Source organism: Carcharodon carcharias, chromosome 3 (assembly GCF_017639515.1).
Source record: "Carcharodon carcharias isolate sCarCar2 chromosome 3, sCarCar2.pri, whole genome shotgun sequence".
Lineage (NCBI taxonomy): Eukaryota > Metazoa > Chordata > Chondrichthyes > Lamniformes > Lamnidae > Carcharodon > Carcharodon carcharias.
The window spans coordinates 58,453,617-58,476,375 of record NC_054469.1 but is presented as its reverse complement, the minus strand read 5'-3'; the positions used below and the strand labels follow the sequence as shown (position 1 = coordinate 58,476,375).

The window sequence follows — 22,759 nt, the reverse complement described above, 5'->3', positions numbered from 1 at the left end:
AACTGTTTGCAATTTATATAAATGATTTGGATGAAGGGGCTGAAGGTATAGTTGGTAACTTTGCTAATGACACACAGATGGGTAGGAAAGTAAGTTGTGAAGAGGACAAAAGGAGGCTACTAAAAGACACAGTTTAAACGAGTGGGCAAAGATCTGGCAAATGGAGTCTAATGTGGACAAATGTGAAATTGTCCATTTTGGCAGGAAGGATAAAAGAAGCATGTTATCTAAATGGGTGAGAGATTGCAGAGCTCTTAGAATCAGAGGGGTCTTGGTGCCCTAGTGCATGAATCACAAAAGGTTAGTATTTGGGTATAGCAAGTAATTAGGAAAGCTGATGGAATGTTATCATTTATTGCGAGGGAACTAAATACAAAAGTAGGAAGGTTATGCTTTGGTTGTGCAGGACACTGGTGAGACCACATCTGGAGTATTGTGTACAGTATTAGTCTCCTTATTTAAGGAATGATGTAAATGCATTAGAAGCAGTTCAGAGAAGGTTAATACCAGGAATGGATGGGTTGTCTTATGAGGAAAGGTTAGACAGGTTAGGCTTGTATCCGCTGGGATTTAGAAGAGTAAGAGGCGACTTGATTGAAACATATGAGATTGTGAGGGACCTTGACAGGGTGGCTATGGAGAGGATGTTTCCTCATGGGAGAATCTAGAACTAGAGGTCACTGTTTAAAAATAAGTGGTCGCTCATTTGAGACAGATGAGAATTTTTTTGAGGGTAGTGAGCCCTTGGACCTCTCTTCCTTAAAAGGCTGTGGAAACAGGGAGTTTGAATGTTTTTGAGGTACTGCCAGATAGATTCTTGATTAACAAGGGATGAAAGGTTATTGGGGGCAGGGGAAGGTTACAATCAGATCAGCCTTGATCTTGTTGAATGGCAGAACAGGCTTGAAGTGCCAAGTGGCCTACTTCTGTTCTTGGTTCATATGTTCATATATTCGACTCAAATTCTTGTTTCTCGCTCCACAGATGCTGCCAGACCAGGGTTTTTCCAGTGCTTTCTGTCTTTATTTCAGATTTCCAACAACCACAGTATTTTGCTTTCATTTTAGCATTTAGTCAACATTGTTTCTAGTTTGCTTATTACAGTGAAAGTCTTAAAAGGTGAAGTCTTGTGTCATCCATTCAGCTATTCACTAAGCTCGAATTTCCTAGTTAACTGCCTCTATGCGGATTGTAACAGTAGGCAGCCTTGATGATGGGATAGATATGGGATTGGAAGCTCAACTCCGAATTAAGTAGGGCACTGAGGTGGTGAACAGTCTTGATCAGCCTTGGATGGTGGTCAGGAGAAGGCATGCAATTGGTATTGGGGGAAGCCATACGTTATATGAATTTAACTCATCAATTTGATAAATGTAAACAGCGCTAATAGTATCCAAAATGTTTTGCACTAATTTTTTAAAAATTATAAATCATAAAATCAGTGAGGTCATGTTGGAGTTGTGTAGAACCTTAGTGAGGCCACAGCTGTGCAGTTCTGGTCGTCATATTATAGGAAGGATGTGATTGCACTGGAGGGGGTGCAGAGGAGATTCACCAGGATGTTGCCTGGGATGAAACATTTAAGTTATGAAGAAAGGTTGGATAGACTTGGGTTGTTTTCGTTGGAGCAGAGAAGACTGAGGGATGACCTGATCGAGGTGTAAAAGATTATGAGGGGCATGGACAGGGTGGATAGGGAGCAGCTGTTCCCCTTAGTTGAAAGGTCAGTCACAAGGGGGCATAAGTTCAAGGTGAGGGGCAGGAGGTTTAGGGGGGTTGTGAGGAAAACCTTTTTTACCCAGAGGGTGGTGACAGTCTGGAATGCACTGCCTGGGAGGGTGGTGGAGGCGGGTTGCCTCACATCCCTTAAAAAGGACCTGGATGAGCACTTGGGACGTCATAACATTCAAGGCTATGGACCAAGTGCTGGCAAATAGGATTAGGTAGGTAGGTCAGGTGTTTCTCACGTGTCACTGCAGACTCGATGGGCCAAAGGGCCTCTTCTGCATTGTGCTTCTGTGAAAACATGAGATTGCACACTAGAATATTTGCCCTCCCATCAGGAGACCTAAGTTGTGTTCAGTCATCTTTGCTAACAAACTTCTCAGTAAATTTCTCCAATGTTATCTCAGCCCACTGGGAAATGTGCTTGTAGTGATCATTTTTAACATTGGTGAGGTCACAGCCCCTAATACATCAAGATAGGACTGACAGTAGCTCTGGAAACATCTGTAGACTGGTCTGTTGTATCCTTGCTGTCAAGAGTCATGTGGGCTCTTAACCAGAGATTCGAGAGGAATATGCTGAATTATTCAAATACTAAAACAGAAAGGAAAGGCAGCCTTGCTATTTGTGTAGCGCCTTCCATATCCTTGGGGCATCCCAAAGTGCTTTGCAGCCAATGAGGCAGTTTTGTGATGTGTAGTCACTGTTCTAATGTAGGAAAAATAATGCAAATTTTAGTAAGACTCCTTTTGTGTTTTGTTTATATAGTTTTTAGGATATCTGCAAACTTATGGTGACATTTTGACTTACTGTTGAATGGTTTCAGCAATGTTGTGCCTTTTGAGTGGATTAAGTAAAATGGGCCAAATGGTCTTCCTCATTTGTGCTTGTGATTTCAGTTTTATTTTGTTAAAAGGTTATGTGAGTCTTTCTGCCATTTCATGATTTGGAAACAGATAAAATTAACACCTTCAATTGAGCATAAACAGAGCTGGACTGGATGGATTGGAATGAAAGGTTGATAGGAAACTCTGTGGCAAAAAAGAAATGGTTCGGGCACAGTCAAGTTATGTCCGTTCAAAAGGTAAAGGTAGGGCAAACAGATCCAGAGTTCCTTGGATGAGAAAGGAGATAGAAATTAAGATAAAGATGGAAACAGTGTGCTTATGACAAGTGTCAGGTAAAAAATACAATTGGGAACCAAGCGGAATACAGAAGGTTCAGAGGGGAGGTGACAAAGCAAATAAGAGAAGCAAAGAGGGATCATGAGAAAAGACTGGCAGCCAACATAAAGGGGACTCCCAAAGTCTTCTATAGGCACATAAATAATAAAAGGATGGTAAAAGGAGGAGTAGGGCTGATTAGGGACCAAAAAGGGTATTTATGCATGGGGGCATCGCTGAGGTCTTAAATGAATATGTTGTATCTCTCTTTGCCAAGAAAGCAGATGCGACTGACGTCATGGTGACAGAGGAGGAAACTCCTTCACTAGAAGGGTTCAAAATTGACGAGGAGGGAGTGTTTCAAAAACTGTTGGTTCTTAAAGTTGACAAGGCACCAGGACCAGATCATTTGCATGCAAGATGTTGAAGGAAGTGAGTGTGGAAATATAAGGGCACTGGCCATAATCTTTCAGTCTACCATGGACTCAGGGGAGGTGCCAGAGGACTGAAGAATTGCAAACATTATGCCCTTGTTCAAAAAAAGTTGTAAGGATAAGCCCAGCAATTACAGACCAGTGACTTTATCTTCAGTGGTGGGTAAGATTCCAGAAACAATTATTTGGAATAAAATTAGTGGTCACATGGAAAAATGTGGGTTGATTATCGAGAGCCAGCATGGATTTCTAAAGGGGAATCATGTTTAACTAACTTACTGTAGCTTTTTGAAGAGGTAACAGAGGGTTGATGAGGGTAATGCTGTTGATGTGGTGTACTAGACTTTCAAATGGCATTAAATGCAATGCCACACAACAGACTTATGAGAAAAGTTATAGCTCATGGAATGAAAGGGACAGTAGCAACTTGGATACAAAATTGGCTGAAAAATAGGAAGCAGCGAGTAATGGTCAATGGATAGTTTTTGGGCTGGAGGAAGATTTGTAGTGGAGTTCCCCAGGGGTCAGTATTGAGACCCTTGCTTTTCTTGATATATATTAATGATCTAGATCTTGGTGTGCAGGGGACAGTTTCAAAGTTTGCAGATGATATGGAACTTGGAAGCATTGTAAACTATGAGGAGGACAGTGTTGAACTTCAAAAGGACATAGGCAAGTTGGTGGAGTGGGCAGATAGATGGCAGATGAAGTTCAATGCAGTGAAGTGAGGTTTGATAGGATGAACATAGCAAGAACAAGAGGTACAATTCTTAAGGGAGTGCAGGAGCAGAGGGACCTGGATGTACATGTGCATAGATCATTTGAAGGTGGCGGGACAGGGGGTGAGAGCATACAGTATCCTGTGCTTTATTAATAGGGGCATAGAGTACAAGAGCAAGGAGGTTATGCTGACCTTAATTAAGACACTAGTTAGACCTCACCTGCAGTATTATATACAGTTCTGGGCACCACACTACAAAAAGAGTATGAGCACATTAGAGGGAGTGCAGAAGAGGTTTACAAGAATGGTTCCAGTGATGAGAAGCTTCAGTTATGAAGATAGATTGGAGAAGTTGGGACTGTTCTCCTTGGAGAGGAGAAGGCTAAGAGGAGATTTGTTAGAGGTGTTCAAAATCATGAGGGGGCTGGTTAGAGTAGTTGGGGAGAAACTGGTCCTGCTCGTAAAAGGATCAAGAACGAGAGGGCATAGATTTAAAGTGTTTGCAAAAGAAGCAAATACGATGTGAGAAATAAACTTTTCACACAGCAAGTGGCTAGAGTCTGGAATGCACTGCCTGGAAGTGTGGTGGAGGCGGGTTCAATCGAGGCATTCAGGAGGGCATTAGATGATTATTTGAATAGAAGCAATTTGTAGGGGTACGGGGAAAAGGCAGGAGAATGGCACTAAGTCATAATACTCATTTAGAGAGCCAGTGCAGATATGATGGGCTAAATGGCTGCCTCCTACGCCATAACAATTCTGTGATTGCGATCATTTGCCTTGATGCTGAACTTAGGCCTTTCTTGGGGTTGATTTTCACCCAGCCCTATTTTCCTGTCGTTTCTCATATACTTAAATAAATACCTAATACCTTTTTGAAGGAACAGTTTGGTCTGATGCAAATTTTTGCACATCAGTAACTACAGGGTGTGTCCAAAGGAACTAATGGGCTGGAGCGCTTCAGCAGGTAAAGGCTGCTGCTGAGTTTTAGGGCCGTTTCATCACCATGTGCTAATTTCTTTGTCTGCAGCTGATTTTTCTTTTGTTTCTTGTGTGTCTTAAGCTTGTTACAATATTTTGCAGCTACAGCTGAAATTGCACATCCAATCTGTAAGGTTCGATTGAAACTTTTGCTCAATATTTCCCGTAACCACATTTTCTTTTAGAATTTTGGGGAATTGTTTTGTCTGTTCCTGTTCAGTCCATCCAAAACAATTTCTCAAAAGTGGCATCTGCTTTTGATTCCCTGCCAGAATACAGTTGTACTTGTGCTTTTGATGTGTTAATGTATGTATTTTGCAGAATCAGGTTCTTTTTCACCATTACTGTGGGCAACTGCATGTACTGACTGGCAGATAATTGAGAGCAATCCTATCATTCACTATAAATGATAGAGAAGGAATGTGCTGGCCAACCCTGTAATTTTACATCTCATTTACTTTTTAAGTAATTATGTTGATAGTTCAACGCACCTTTTAAAAAGGATTCATTTGCTTGCATATAATCGTGGTAAAAGCATAAGGAGGCATATCGGTCTTCAAGGCAGATTTCTGTTAAAATCTTAAAAGAGCTTCCCGGATGATTGACAGTAGAGTGGCAAATTTTTGGTAAGTTTAAATACAACCAAAATGTTTTTTTGGGTTGCTTTAAGCTGCTGTAGTGCTAGTGTTTAAATGGATTCAACTCAAAGCTCTGATATGTAATTAGTAACTACATATGAAATAATGTAGGTATGCAGCTGTTGCACAGTATTGTTGGTTTGAAGATTTGGTTGATGGTTTTGTGGTAGAAGACCAAGTTCAGATCGTTTTATATTTTAATGTCTTTGCCATCACATGGTTCCTATTTAATTCCCTTCCTCTTTTTAACTCTCTTCCTGCAATACTTTGCTCTTTTGCAGGGTGCAGCATGGCACTTCCCAGCACAGATTAGTGAGGAAGATTAGTATTTAGACAAAGAAATTAATTTTCTCTAAATATTTCAGCTTGAATTTGGCTCAAAAATAAGTGATTTTATAGCAGCCACTTTCTATTTCATAGTACAGTGCCAATGATGATGTGGGTTTGTAAAGTTTGGTAATGGTGACCTTGGTAATCTTGAATCAGACAGCAGCCTCAGAGATTGATAGCTGCTTGATAATTGCTGTAAAGAGATGACGCACAAGACGACAGTGGTATTGTGCAGTGTCAATGTGGATACACTTGTGTCTCTACGAAAACACATGCAGTGCAATTGCATTAACAATTGCCATTCTTTTTAAAAACTGCATTTTTTTCTTTACAGATGATGTTTCTTGATAAAACATTTGATATGAATCCTTCCACTTTATCTATCTGCGTCATATAACAAACATCCTTGGCATCTACCAATCAGGATGTAGTAATGGGTGGTTGATGGCTGACTAGAGTAGATTGTAAGATCACCTGTTCTTGTTCAATGAATGCTTATTGTCCTGAAAGCTTATGTGCATTTTCATTCAAGCTTTGGAATCTTACTGGGATTCTGGTGCTGCTTTTTGCCATTGTGTTGAAGAAGTGCGAGAAGGCCAATTTTAAGCAATTTTAAGTGACCTAAGCAATGGTAAGTGTATTAATCACACCTGCTGTAGCACATTACACTGGGTCTACCAATGATTGCTATTTATTTATTGTGGACATTGGAACCTTGTCAGCAATGACTTGGTGTATTGTTAAGTCTCTGTTTAGATATAAATACCACATGACCTGGTGGGTGGAGAACTACACGGAATAGAATCGTTCTACTCACAGGCAGAGGGATTATTGATTTTGAATAAAATATTTTATTGGCAGAGTTGACTATTGTGGTAGCCATGTTGTACCAACTTTGATTTACCTATCCTGGTTGTAATCTGGGAAAATGGCAAAAATCAATCTTCTGTCGTCTTCCATAATAATTGATGTGTTTGATTCCAGGAGCATACAAGATCGAGCGCTTTTAAAGGTTTACCACAAGGATCCCGCCCATATTTCTTTTAACCATTCTTCAAGGGCTGTAAATGGAGATGTAAGGGTAAGTACAATTATGGTTATAAAATTGTGTTTGTGTGTGAGAGAGAGAAATATTTGCTCAAATTTCATCAGTTATTCATAATTGATCTCATTGTGATGCTTATATGAATTTAAGTTGGCTAAAAGTTTACACAATGTATTTATGCATAAATGGCTGACTGAACAATGCGAAAAGGTATCTTGCAGCTCTGGTCTTTCTCCATCCTGTAGATATTGTATAAATTGGCTCCCAATACATCTGTTTCCACTTCTGTGATAATGGTAACAGGTCTTTTGTGAGTGACCTGGTTTATGTAACTTCCCCCTTTTAACTAGTGGAGCTGTTGCTTACAGACATGGCTTCTTCTTTTTGCTTTTTTTAAAAAGTGAAGCTGATTTCTTATTTTATAAATGCTGTTTTGGATGCTACTATTTTTAAAGCAATGGCTAACCCTCTGAATCATAGCGGGATAAAATACTACGTAAACTTGTTGGCAGCTCAAGCACCTGTTCAACTTGTTGGGGGCGGAGAGGAAAGGAAGGCAGGAGGGTTGGTTGGCTTTGGACTGAATGAAGCAAATAACATTAGCTATTAATGCCCAGTTGAAACCCCGAGTAGGATTTCCATTAAATATTTCTGAAAGTTGGTAGAACCTCTGTTCATGTTGATAAAATGTGGCATGCAATACCACTTCAGATACAAAACAGCATAATAGCTACCGTGGTGCAATATTTAGCTGTTCTGGTAATGTATTAATTAGCTGCATTTTATCACTGCCAGATTGACAATTATGTGAAAACTCAGTGTCATTCTGTAATCTGTGTGTCCGTATCTACACTGTCAATGTCTCCTTTACAAAATCAGCAATTAAGGTTAAATTTTATTAAAATGATTCATCAAATTGTACTTCATTAACATACTGTACCACAGGCCCCCTTAATACATCCAGCGGCACTGCATGCAGGTTTTCTTTCCATTAGAATCCAAAGTGATTACATCAATATGTATTGAGTTCACAAATGCCCTTGTGTTCTCAGATATTGCATGTACTGATACTCCTTGCCAGATTGAAACATGTGGAGCAGTCAGAGCTCGTTGGCTCTTTTTTACATGTGTTCAGCAATAGATTTTAGGTGTGGTCTTGTAGCTATTTCCAGACCATAAACATATCATTTCTTCTTGCTCCGTGTTTGTATTCATATGTGGTAAGCAGCAGTGAAGTGCTTTCATCGTCTGGCTTCAGAGGTGAGTTTTCTGCACATTCGCCTCAGCCTAGATTGTATTTTTTGAAAAGAACATTCCAGAAGTTATTGTTGGAACCTGCTCCTACGCAATCTGGTTTGAGAGAACAAACGCTTTTTTTAAATTTTACATCTGCAGTCCATTTAAAATGAAGATTTAGTAACCAGAAGAGCCAGTCTGTAAAGGTATGTGAGGTTATGAAATCAAATCGGCAGTTGTCGAAGGAAACAGACTTGATGTTTGTGTTTTGAGGGGGTGGGAAGGTTAAATAAGGATGTTTAAATTATAGTCTGCGTTCAAACTGGCTCAGTGGTAGGGGTGGATTGTTACAGTACCTGCAAGAGAAATTGTGACCTGCAGACAAATTAAAGTGACCATGAATGTCTTTGATCTGGGCTAACTTCTTTGTCCTTATGTTGTAAAATATCTCTCTGCTTGGTTCAATAACTGAAAGTCTTTGCCTTGTGTTTCAAGAGGTTATGGCGTTTACTAACAACTTAAATTAAAACTTGGGAGTTATCTTCATTTTATGTTCTGAGTTTGTCTGGTAAAGCTGATTTTACTTTGGACCTGCAGCTCCATAATTTAAAAAAGAGGTTGTGGTTGTTAATGCAGCATTGTCATCAGTGCAAATGACATAGAGAGTCAGTGAGTTAAATGTATTGTAGAATATGTGCTGAGTTGATGAGTTGAACCTTCATTCAAATGACACAGAATGAGAAAGTGAAAGTACCCCGTGCTACTGTGAAATGTTAGCACGTTGTCTTTATGTGCCTTGGTTTTTAGGTGGGGGCACATTGTGTATTATTAACATTCTGCGGTGTTGGCAGAACTTCTGCATTGGCAGACCTTCAATGTTGAGTTGGTTAGAGAATAACGATTTTCTTTCTCTTACTAATACTTCTCAATTTTCTGATCTCATGAATACATTAACTCTTGGGTGACTAGTTGTGCTCTGATGCTTCCCTCAAGTGGCCATTTTTTGCATTTGAACCTTGATGGTGAATATTAACCAATCAATGTCCGGTCCTCTTGGTTCTCTTTTGCCCCATCAAACCTATACAAGAAGAGCTTACATTTATTTAGTGTCTTTGATCTGGTAAAACATCTCAATGTTTCACAGGAGCCTTATCAAACAAAATTAACACTGGTAGAGCAAAATCCAATTGTAGCAGCCTTGCAACAACTGCGTTTTAGTGGCCCAGCATAAATCAACACTAGAACTTGGGAGGCTGAGTGATTCAGCTGTGCATTTGGTAAACTTGCTGAGTCATTGAGGGAGACCTGAGACCAATTGGATCCTCACTGGCCTGGGTTATTTTTCATTGTACCATACAATGTTTTTCTCTCTGGCAAAAATCTCAAGTATAAACTACATTGTCATACAGTGGGATAGCTTCTAGCTGCCAATTTAAGCCCAGAAACTTTCAGAATTTAAGTAAGTTTGATCTTATTTCTGCTGCATTGTGCAGGTTTACCTTAGGAATTTACATTTTAAGCAATTTTTTTGGCCCGTCCATATAGTAAAACGAAAGTAAAATACTGCTGGAAATCTGAAACAAATGCAAAATGCTGGAAATACTCAGCAGGCCTGGCTGCATCTGTGGAGAGAGAAACAGAGTTAATGCTCATCAGAACTGGGATAAGTTAGGTTGTAAGGAGGTGAAATAGGGGTTCGTGGGACCAAAACAAAAGGGAATGTCGATGTTAGGGTGGAAGACAGGAAACATTCTCTACAAGCTCATGGAACAAAACCTCATCTTTCGGCACTTTAAAGCCTTCTGGACTCAATTGAGTTGAACAATTTCAGACTATAATCTCTGCTCCCCCACCACCCTAATTTTTCCTTTTCTTTGCATGTGTCAGTCTTAATTGCTTTCAGATGGCAGCTGTTCATTATTCTGTCACTCTCACCTCTTCTGGATCCATCTTTTGTTTCTTTCTTGTCCCACCAACTCTTTTGTCAATTAATGCCTTCCGCCTCGACACAGACCTTCCCTTTAGGTTTTTCCACCCTCCCCATGCCTCTTAAAACCTATTACATTTCTAACTTTTCCCAGTTCTGATGAAAGACCCTAAGCTGAAACATTAACTGTTTTGCTCTGCACAGCTTCTGCCAGACCTGCTGAATATTTCCAGCTTTTTGTTCTTCATTTTGAACCATATAGTAAAATTTAGCTTTTCTTTCATAACTAATGGTTAATTAAATAAAGGTTAGACAGACATGGCAGGGATGGTAGTGTGTCATGACTACAGCATGCGGGAATCTGTGGAATGCGCTGCAATCGTGAACAACCGTATTATATCTGTAGTAAGTGTCTGCTGCTTCAGCTGAGGGTTGCTGAGCTGGGGTCTGAGTTGCAGACATTGCGAGGCATCGGAGGGGGAAGAGTTACCTGGACACTTTGGTCCGGGGGCCTGTAGGTTAGGCAAAACCTTAGAGTTAGTCAATCGTCAGGGACAGGAGGATGTGATTTCAAGTTAGGCAGGTATGGGGAGCCAACATGTAGCAATGGAGGAGCCTCAGCCCCTGATTCCTACCTGTGTGGATGAGGAGAAGGACTGCAGGGTGGATATGTGGACTGACCATTGTACCATGGAGAAGGATACCACTCAAGTGGGGGAGTGAAAAGGAGTGTGGTAGGGACAGGAGGCAGTATAGTCATGGAGATAACTGCTATTCTCTGCAGCCACTATAATGAGCGCTGAAGGTTTTGTTGCCTGCCTGGTGCCAGGGCTAAGGACATCTCCCTGTTGTAGAGGAACTTGGAAGTGGGAGGGGGTGGATCTAGTTGTCGTGATCCATGTGGGAACCAACAACACAGGTAGAATATTTGTTCTGCTAAGAGATTTTGAGGAGTTAGGATCAAAATTAAAATGTAGAATATTAAAGGTAATCCTCTCTGGATCATTACCTGAGCCAGATGCTAATTGGCATAGGGTCAAACAGATTAGAGAATGAAACGTGTGGTTCAAAAAGATTGTGGGAAGATTCATGGGGCACTGGCATCAGTACTCAGGAAAGAGTGAGCTATTTCGTTGGGATGGGATTCACTTAAACCAGGGTGGGACTAGCATCCTGGTCAATTGTATAACTAGGGCTATGGACAGGGCTTTAAACTAAAAAAGGGGAGGGGGGATGTGGAGGGATAGTTTGGGTGAAGGGAGATTTTAAAAAAACCAATGACAAAGGACAAGGCAAATGAACAGTGTAGCAGAGTGAGACAGGAAGGGACAGAGAGTTTAACATAAATTGCACATCAGTGAACAGGGTCATGACAGGGAATAGAAGTTTTTAAAAAAAAAATTAAAGGTTCTTTATCTGAATTCACGAAGCATCTACAATAAGAAAGATGAATTAGTGACACAAATAGAGGTAAATGGTTTAGATTTAAACACTATCACAGAGATATGGTTGCAAGGTGATCAAGGTTGGGAAATAAATATTCTAGGGTATACGATATTTATGAAAGACAGGTAAACAACGGCAAAGGAGTTGGGGTAGCTCTGATAGTCAAGGATGTTATAAGGACATTTAGTGAGAAAGGATGCAGCCTCAAAATCTTGAAGTAGAATCAGTATGGGTGTAAATTCGGAATAGCAAGAATCAGAAAATGCTGGTGGGAGTAGTTTATAGGCCTCCTAACAGTAATTATACTACTGGACAGAGCATTAAACAAGAAATTATTGGGACTTGTAACAAAGGTAATATAATAATTGTGGCAGACTTTAATCAACTTAGAGACTGGGACAATCAAATTGGCAAGACTGGTCTAGAAGGTGAGTTTGTAGAATGTATTTGTGACACGAGCAATATGTTGTGGAACCAACTAGGACTAAAGCTATCTTATATCTAATATTGTGTAATGCGGCAAGGTTAATTAGTAATGTCATAGTAAAAAGATCCACTGGGAAATGGTGATCAGAATACAATTGAATTCCATGAAGTTTAAAAACAGATTGCAAGAAGTATGTAAAATGGAAGAAAGTAGTTAAAGTAAACTTTGGTCCCTTAGAAGCAGTGACAGTAGAAATTATCATGGGAAATGAGGAAATAGAGGTATTGAACAAATATTGTGTCACAGGAACACAGCATTAGCTGTAGGAGTACGTTATTTGACCCATTAAGCCTGCTCCATCATTCAATAAGATCATGCCTGATCCGATTGTGGCCTCAGCTTCACTTTCCTATTTCCCATTCCCCACCCCGCAAAATCTAAGTCAGCCTTGAAAAAAATTCAATGACCCAGCCTCCACCGCTTTCTGGGGAAGAGAATACCTCAGACTAACAACACTCTGATGGAAGAAATTCCTCCTTTTCTCTGTCTTAAATGGGAGACCCCTAATTTTTCAACTGTGTCCCTTTGTTCTGGACTCCCCACAAGGAGAAGCATTCTCTCGGCATCCACTCTGTCAAGTCCCCTTAGGATCTTAAATGTTTCAATAAGATCACCTCTCATTCTTCTAAACCCCAACCAATAGACTCCAACAGGCCCAACCTATAGACTAATAATCCAGAGCGCCAGAATCAAATCTGACCACTCAGCTGGTGCAATTGAAATTCAATTAAATCTAGAACTGAAAAATCAGTCTCTGTAATACTGATCATGGAACTATTGTTGTAAAACCTCATCTGGTTCACTAATGCCCTTTAGGGAAGGAAACTACCGTCCTTACCTCATCTGGCCTACATTTTGACTCCAAATCCACAGCAGAGTGGTTGACTCTTAATTGCTGTCTGCAATGGCCTTGTAAGCCACTCAGTTCAAAGGCAACTAGGGATGGGCAACAAATCCTGGTCTTGCCACCAATGCCCACATCCCATGAAAGAAACAAAAAATCCTGCTCGACCTTTCCTCATAAGCTAACCCTTTTATCCCAGGAATCCATTGAGTGAATCTTCTTTGAATTGCTTCTAATGCAATTATACCCTTAAGGAGATCAGAGCTGTACACAGTACTCCAGATGCTGTCTCACTTGTGTCTTCTACTGTGAAGACAGACAAAGTTGCATACCAGAAATGGAGGGTAACCTAGGGGTTAAAAAGACTGAAGAAATTCCAATAATTATTATCAGCAAAGAAAAAATATTGCAGAAACTTAAGGGACTAAAATTTGACACATTCCCAAGACCTGATGGCCTAAACAAGGTTCTGAAAGAGATATCTGAAGAGATGGTGGATACGCTAGCTATGATGTTCCAAAATTTCTTAGATTCGTGAACAGTCCCACTAGATTGGATGTCGGCAAACGTTGCATAATTTTTCAAGAAAGAAGGGAGAGAGAAAACTTCAGACCAGTTAGTTTAACATCAGTTGTTAGAAAAATGTTGAAAACTATTATTAAGGAAGTCTTTACAATGGTCCCACTGTATACAATGCTCTTAGAGAAGAATCATATGCTTAGAGAAAGGCAACATTGTTTTACAAAAAGCAAATCCTGTTTGACAAATTTTAGTTTTTTGTGGATATAACTAGTACGGTAGATAAAGGCGAACCAGTAGATGTAATATATCTCGATTTTTTAAAGGCATTTGATACAAGTTTAATGGACAAGATAATGGCTTATGGAGTTGGACATAATATATTATCATGGATAGAGGGTTGGTTAATGGACAAGAAGCAGAGCATGGGCATAAATGGGTAATTTTCAAGTTGACATGCTGTGACTATTGGAGTGCAAGTATTAATGCTGGGATCTCATATTTACCATATATATTGACTTGAATGAAGGGACAGAGTACTATATCTAAATTTGGTGATGGTACAGAGTTAGGTGGAGAGGTGAGCTATGGGGAGGACATAGTCTGCACAGAGATATAACCAGGTTTAGTGAGTGGGCAGCAAGATGGCAGATGGTGTATACTGTGGGGCAATGTGAACTTGTTTACTTTGGTCATAAGAATAGAAAAGCAGAATATTTTTTAAAAGGTGTTCTGTTTGTAAATGTTGATGTTCAATGAGACTTGGGTGTGCTTGTACAAGCAATGGAGAAATTTAGCATATGTAGGTACAGCAAGCAATTAGGAAGGCAAGTGGCATGTTGGTCATTATTGTGAGGAGCTTGGAGCACAGGAATGAGGAAGCCTTGCTACAATTATACAGAGTTTTGGTGAGACCACATCTGGAATGCAGTGTGCAGTTTTGATCTCCAAATTTAAAGAAGAATATACTTGCATTGGAGGCAGTACAGCGAAGGTTCATTAGATTGGGGTTGTTCAGTGATGAGACTGAGCTTGTACTCTGGAGTTTAGAAGAATGGGAAGCGATCTCATTAAAATTTGCAAAATTTTGAAGAGGCCTAATAGAGTGGACGCAGATTTATTCGAGAGAAGAGGCCAATCACTTAGTATTGAGGTGAGGGAAGAAACTTCTTCACTCAAAGGGCTGTGAATCTTTGAATTTCTTATGTTCTTGTGTTCTTAATCTGCCAGCCAACAATAGGTGCAATCACTGGGGGAGATATGTTTCACCCTGGCTGGTCTCCATTCTCTTTTCCTAATCCCTTTGTCCCCAACTTCTTGTTTTGGGTATGGATTATAACGCTGTCTCCTTGCAGTCTCAGCAATGTCTAGATACCTTTTTATGCCATTGCCCACTTTATATGTTGTAGGATCTCTGCTCAGTGAATTTTTTTTAGAAATGGTCCGCCTCAAGGCAAGTAGCTATAGTAATTGAGCAGTATAGCCTATGTTATACTAAAACTGTAATACTGCACTCATGTTTTAAATAATACTTTGTAGAACAGCTTTTCATTTTCTCTAGTGAATTTTTGTTGGCAGATAAACCTTTAAGGCAATTATTATAAATAGTGTCAGTTTTGTAATTGAACAGTGGCTTTCTTAATACAGTGGGAACAAAGAGGGCACCTGGCTAAGCAATGTCACGAGTGCCAAATCATGAACCTGGGCAATGAGTATGACATTGCAGATTTTTTTATTCATATTGCCCATTGTGATTTCTTCCATGAAGGGCTGTCTTCAGAAAACTGGCAATTTTTTTATTGTTTGCTTATAAAAGCAATGCAGTGACCTAAGTGTAGCCAAACTACATCTCTCTGCTTGCATATCATGTCATAAAAAAAATAGCACATCTTTCCTTGGCCTTGTTCTCATTCTTTTCCCCAACGTTTGACTTCCTTTCCCTGGAGGCATTTACCCTTTGGCAACCATGTTGAATCCCAAAATAAATACACTAAACTTTGACCCTGACATGGTCCTTGGGATGATAGTTGTTGTCCTGTTGTTATGATGATATAATAGGCATCAGTTGCTCATAAGAGATTTGGTAAACATGTTGTGGGTTCATTCACTAAAAGCTGGGCACGTGAGAACAGTTCTACATAGGTATAAAGCTTGAAGATATCAGAGCTGTGTGCTGTGCTCTGCTCAAAGCAAAAGTGAAACTAAGATTGGATCACATGCCACATTTCCCCTCTAGTGATGCTATGCTGCTATCCCTTAACGGCATATTACAACAGTTCTTGGATTATTTGTAAGGAGCTAGAAATTAATTGTTTTGCTGATGTACATCTGGAGTGCCATATTTACTACTGCGCTGCAATCAGGTGCCAAGCAACAATGTATCAGTCCAACAGCCATTTGGACAGCTGTAAGAAATACACCCTGAAGCTGCAGAATTTTGAGTATAATTTTCAAGTTTAGGTATAATTATTATGTCCTCTGGTTCCCAGAATTTGAAATAATAGTGTGGCATATTCAATTTTATATACTTTACGTAAGGTTACTGAAATTAGTTTTTGACTTTTAACTGGAGGGAAGAGCATAAAAATGGAGTTTGTGTAGGCCATTTATGAAATTTTTACAGCAATCTCAGAAATGTTACAGTAAATCCTTTGAATCCTGTCTTGGTGTGTACATTTGAATATTTGGGTTACCATGTTATCATTCAACAGCTTGAACAATTCACAAACTGTTTAGTACCAGCTTTGCTGCAGTACCAGGCCCAAAGGCCTAGTACATTTAGTGATTTGAAACATTTAGTGATTTGAACAGAGCTAAAGGTTAAGTTCTGGGCCTTGAGTACAATACCTTGTGGGAGAATTTTCTCTTTTTAATTTCATTTCTTTTAATTTCATTGCACAAAAAAGTTCTTCAGACGCCAATCTGCAGTGACATTCCTTTTTCTTGGGATCCGCTAGCAACCTGATTTTCCCAGTCTATCTGTATATTGAAATCCCCCATGATCACTGTAACCTTGCCTTTCTTACACACCTTTTCTATCTCCTGGTGTATCTTGTGCCCCACATCCTGACTACTGTACATAACTCCCATTATGGTTTTTTTACCTTTGCGGTTCCTCATCTCGGCCCACACAGATTCTACATAATCTGACCCTACATCATTTCTTGCTATCGATTTAATTTAATTTCTTACTAACAAAGCAACCCCACCCCCTCTGCCAACCTGCCTATCTTTTCGATAGGATGTATATTTAGCTCCAGTTCTGATCCCCTTGCAGCCATGTCTCCGTAATGCCCACCACATCATATCTGCCAATTTCAACCTGCGCCACAAGCTCATTTACCTTATTTTGTATAGTGCGTGCATTCAGATACAACACCTTCAGTCCTGTACTTCCCGTCCCCTTTCTCATTGTCGTTCCTTTATCTGATGTGCTTGAAGTTAGATTCCTAGCCATTTCCAAACACTCTGACCTATTTTGTGTTGTGGAGACTTTAATAGCCTCTCCTGGGCTCTCCTTTCTTTTCAGTTTTTTCATAATTTTCCATGAAGTTGAATCCACCCCCCCACACGCTAACCTGCTGCTTTGTTTCCCATTAGTCATACTTCTTGGAGTTTTGGAGTTTTACCCTTCCCTCTCCCATCACTTTCTAGTTTAAGGTCTTGTTGACCACCCTATTTACCTTTTTCGCTAGAACATTGGTCCCAGATTCGTTCAGATGGAGACTGTCCCAATGGTACAGATTCCTCCTGTTCCAATACTGATGCCAGTGCCCCACGAAATGGAACCCCTCTTTCCCGCACCATTCCTTTAGCCACTTGTTTACTTCCCTTATTCTCACGTCCCTATGCTAATTTGCATGTGGCTCGGGCAGTAATCCAGAGATTATAACCCTTGAGGACCTGTTCTTTAATTTAGTTCCTAGTTCCTGATAATCCCCAAACAGGTCCTCTTTGGAACAGTGGAACAGCAATAGCAGGAGTTTCTGGGAGTAATTTGGGAGACACAGCAAAAATTCATCCCTAGGAAGAAGAAGCATACTAAAGGGAGGATGAGGCAACCATGGCTGACAAGGGAAGTCAGGGACAGCTAAAGAAAAAGCATACAATGCGGCGAAGAGCAGTGGGAAACCAGGGGATTGGGAAGCCTACAAAGACCATCAGAGGACAACTAAAAAAGAAATAAGGAGGGAGAAGATTAAATATGAGGGTAAACTAGCCAGTAATATAAAAGAAGATTGCAAGAGTTTTTATCGATATATAAAGGGTAATAGAGAGGCAAAAGTGGACATTGGGCCGCTGGAAAATGATCAAGTAGTAGTGGGGAACAAAGAAATGGCGGAGGAACTGAATAGGTACTTTGCGTCAGTCTTCACGGTGGAAGATACGAGTGACACCCCCAAAGTTCAAGAGAGTCGGGGGGCCGAGGTGAGTATGGTGGCCATTACCAAGGAGAAGGTGCTAGGAAAACTGAAAGGTCTGAAGATGGATAAATCACCTGGACCAGATGGATTACACCCCAGAGTTCTGAAGGAGATAGCTGAAGAGATATTGGAGGCGTTAGTGGTGATCTTTCAGGAATCACTGGAGTCAGGGAGGGTCCCAAAGGACTGGAAAATCGTTAATGTAACCCCCCTGTTTAAAAAGGGATTGAGGAAAAAGACGGGAAATTACAGGCTGATTAGCCTGACCTCGGTCATTGGTAAGATTTTAGAGTCCATTACTAAGGATGAGATTTTAGAATACTTGGAAGTACATGGTAAAATCGGGCAAAGTCAGCATGGTTTCATCAAAGGGAGGTCATGGCTGACAAATCTGTTAGAATTCTTTGAGGAGGTAACAAGTAGGTTAGATAAAAGAGAGCCAATGGATGTTATCTACTTGGACTTCCAGAAGGCCTTTGACAAGGTGCCGCACAGGAGGCTGCTCAGTAAGATAAGAGCCCATGGTGTTAGAGGCAAGGTACTAGCATGGATAGACGATTGGCTGTCTGGCAGGAGGCAGAGAGTGGGGATAAGGGGGTCCTTCTCAGGATGGCGGCCAGTGCCTAGTGGAGTTCCGCAGGGGTCAGTGTTGGGACCACAACTTTTCACTTTATACATTAATGATCTAGATGAAGGAACTTAGGGCATCCTGACTAAGTTTGCAGATGATACAAAGATAGGTGGAGGGACAGGTAGTATTGAGGAGGCGGGGAGGCTGCAGAAGGATTTGGACAGGTTAGGAGCATGGGCAAAGAAGTGGCAGATGGAATACAACGTGGGGAAGTGTGAGGTCATGCACTTTGTAAGGAAGAATAGAGGCATAGACTATTTTCTAAATGGGGAGAGAATTCAGAAGTCTGGAGTGCAAAGGGACTTGGGAGTCCTGGCCAGGATTCTCTTAAGGCTAACTTGCAGGTTGAGTTGGTAGTTAGGAAGGCAAATGCAATGTTGGCATTTATTTCGAGAGGACTAGAATATAAAAGCAGGGATATGCTGCTGAGGCTTTATAAGGCTCTGGTCAGACCACATTTAGAATATTGTGAGCAATTTTGGGCCCCGTATCTCAGCAAGGATGTGCTGGCCCTAGAGACGGTCTGCAGGAGGTTCACGAGAACGATCCCAGGAATGAAAGGCTTAACATATGACGAATGTTTGAGGACTCTGGGTCTATACTCGATGGAGTTTAGAAGGATGAGGGGCAATCCGATTGAAACTTACAGAATACTCAAAGGCCTGGATAGAGTGGACGTGGGGAAGATGTTTCCATTGGTAGGAGAGACTAGGATCCGAGGGCACAGCCTCAGAGTAAAGGGAAGACCTTTTAGAACAGAGATGAGGAAAAACTTCTTTAGCCAGAGAGTGGTGAATCTATTGAATTCATTGCCACAGAAGGCTGTGGAGGCCAGGTAATTAAGTGTATTTAAGGCCGAGATAGATAGGTTCTTGATTGGTAAGGGGATCAAAGGTTACGGAGAGAAGGCGGAAGAATGGGGTTGAGAAACTTATCAGCCATGATTGAATGGCAGAGCAGACTCGATGGGCCAAATGGCCTAATTTCTGCTCCTATGTCTTATGGTCTTATGGACATTGAGGAACAAACATAGTGCATTTGCCAAATTAAACTCTGGAGTGTAATAGAATTTTCTTGAAGGACACATCTGTATATAGCCTTAAATTATACTTCATGCTTTAGTACTGCAATGGAATTCTGTGCAGCTTTCTTTAATATGTTTACAACCGCACCTTCAGTCAGACTCCAGTTGCATTTGCTGTGGCAGTATGGTCTTGCTTGATGTTGTTATGCTTCTATAAAAAATTCTAGCCAGGAAATTGTCTGCGGATTGCATTGAATTTTAACATTATTTAACATAATTGAACAAAATGTTATACTACCCAAATGTATTTTTAAACTACTGGTAGGCAAGCAACAGATGTTGGAAATTGAAAATAAAATCAAGACTTGGATGAAGTGCACAATAGATGGGTTAGTGTCTAAAGTATGATTTGGAATTTGGAGTCTGAGCATTCAATGATAAACTTTTGCTGTATTATGGTTGCACAAATTTTGGCAGTAAGAAAATTAGAGCAAATTTAGGGGATAGTGCTAGTTAAATCATGGAAGTGTTGAAACTCAGTGCAACCATTCACACCCAGACTAGCTAGAGATCAGCTTGAACGGATCTAGCCGCAACAGGTGAAATACTTCACTGGCAAACATTTACAGAAATGAATGAAACTACATAATAACAAACGAGGTAAATGACCTAGAAGTGTACTTTGTAACAGATAGGGAAGGATATGGGATGATTTTTCTTCTCACCTTTTTGCACCGCTCAGCTGACTGCAATAAGATGGATGGTACTGTGATTTTAAAGGACAGACATGAAACAGGCTTTCGTGTTGATTTTAATCAAAGGAAAGGATAAATGTTTAATTTTCACAACACCTGAAATGTAAATGCAAAAATAATTTTCTCCTCAAATATAGACACTTGCATACAAGAAAACATGGTTTCCAAAGATATAACATGCACATCGTTAACTAACAGAGTGAAAAGAAACAGGTCACTTTGAATCTTTAAGATGGTGGTTGAAACATTGCAAGTCTGAAGGATTCTATCATGGTTCATTGGAAACAATGGAGGTTGGAAATTTTTGGCTGTTTCAACTGCAGTTGTGGCTGAGCTTCTGTGGTGAAGAAAAATTGCCTTGCAGGTAAATTGAATAAGCACCAACTTTCTCTGCAAGGTAACTTTTGAAGCAGGGTCCTTCCTTGGCTGGCTTCCCTCTAGTCATCAGGCCCCAGATTGACCTACCCTTGTAGATTAATAAAGTATTGATGAAGTATTAGTAAGTTCTCTATCCAGCCAGTTTCAGTCATGTGGTGACAGTATCAGTGTATTTTATTGTCCACACATGGTTGAAACTAATGTAATTGACACACAATGGGGGAATGTTTTGTATCCCATCAACATTCCAGCTGTGATTATCCTCAATGACTTTATTTGAAATTCCATCTTCATGTCAGCAGCAGATCTAACAGCCATTATCGTTTTTAATCTGTCCTATCGAAATGGTGAAGTGCAGTCAATCGGATCCTGGAAAGGCTATTTGCATTTTAAGTAACTTCCAGAGATTTGTTCAGACATGTCTGCCTCTGTCTGTAAAGAATGCACAACAGGAATTATCGACTCTCTGGAGTCCATTTTGTGAAGGTACAGTGTCAATATTCTAATTTCCCTTTTTAAAAAGTAAAGTGTCCCAATAAGCTTTACGGGCATATGACGTGACTGTAACAACTTGAACTGATTTGATGTTCTGGACTTGCACACCGTGATGTGTGAGAGAGAGAGTTTGTATTCATATACTGTTTTATCTCCCAAGGGGTCCTAAAGCTCAGTATAAGCAGCTAATAGGAACATAGAAACAAGGAGCAGGAGTAGGCCATTCAGCCCTTTGAGCCTGCTCCGCCATTCATCATGATCATGGCTGATCATACAACTCAATAGCCTGCTCCCGCTTTCTCCCCATACCCTTTGATCCCTTTCACCCCAAGAGCTATATCTAACTCCTTGAAAGCATACAATGTTTTGTTCCCAACTACTTTCTGTGTTAATGAATTCCACAGGATCACCACTCTCTGGGTGAAGACATTTCTGCTCATCTCAGTCCTAAATGGTCTACCCAATATCCTCAGACTGTGACCCCTGGTTCTGGACTCCCCCACCATCGGGAACATCCTTCCTGCATCTACCCTGTCTAGTCCTGTTAGAATTTTATAGGTTTCTATGAGATCCCCCCTCATTCTTCTGAACTCCAGCAAATATAATCCTAATCAACTCAATCTTTCCTCATATGTCAGTCCCGCCATCCCAGGAATCAGTTTGGTAAACCTTCGCTGCACTCCCTCTATAGCAAGTACATCCTTCTGCAGATAAGAAGACCAAAACTGTACACAATATTCCAGGTGTGGTCTCACCAAGGTCCTGTACAATTGCAGCAAGACATCCCTGTTCCTGTACTCAAATCCTCTGGCTATGAAGGCCAACATACCATTTGCCTTCTTTACCGCCTGATGCACCTGCATGCTTACCTTCAGCGACTGGTGTACAAGGACACCCAGGTCTCGTTGCACATTCTCCTCTCTCAATTTATAGCCATTCAGATAATTTGCCTTCCTGTTTTTGCTACCAAAATGGATAATCTCACATTTATCCACATTATACTGCATCTGCCATGCATTTTCCCACTCACTCAGCTTGTCCAAATCACACTGAAGCATCTCTGCATCCTCCTCACAGCTTACCCTCCCACCCAGCTTTGTGTCATCTGCAAATTTGGAGATATTACATTTAATTCCCTCATCTAAATCATTAGTATATATTGTCAATAACTGGGGTCCCAGCCCAATCCCCGTGGTATCCCACTAGTCACTGCCTGCCATTCGGAAAAAGACCTGTTTATTCCTACTCTTTGTTTTCTGTCTGCCAACCAGTTTTCTATCCATCTCAATACGCTATCCCCAATCCCATGCACTTTAATCTTACACGCCAATCTCTCATATGGGACTTTGTCGAAAACCTTCTGAAAGTCCAAATAAACCACATCCACTGGCTCCCCTTCATCAACTCTACTAGTTACATCCACAAAAAATTCCAGTAGATTTGTCAAGCACAATTTCCCTTTCATAATCCATGCTGACTCTGTCCGATTCTGCCACTGTTTTCCAAGTGCTCAGCTATTAAATCTTTTATAATGGACTCAGTTTAGTAACCTTGAC

At 40.5% G+C, this 22,759-nt stretch overlaps 1 protein-coding gene across 15 annotated transcripts in view; it reads left to right on the top strand.

Annotated features, from left to right (window-relative positions):
• si:ch211-285f17.1 (sickle tail protein) overlaps positions 1 to 22,759 on the top strand; it is a 587,788-nt gene that overhangs the window by 466,205 nt on the left and 98,824 nt on the right. For 14 of the 15 annotated variants that reach the window (XM_041184076.1, XM_041184075.1, XM_041184090.1 and 11 more), the window contains one exon: positions 6,977 to 7,073. In XM_041184076.1, coding sequence (XP_041040010.1) covers positions 6,977 to 7,073 — 97 coding nt within the window. Of the gene's footprint in view, positions 1 to 6,976; positions 7,074 to 8,278; positions 8,298 to 22,759 lie in introns of those variants that run through there. The other variant, XM_041184089.1, reaches the window with a different exon arrangement.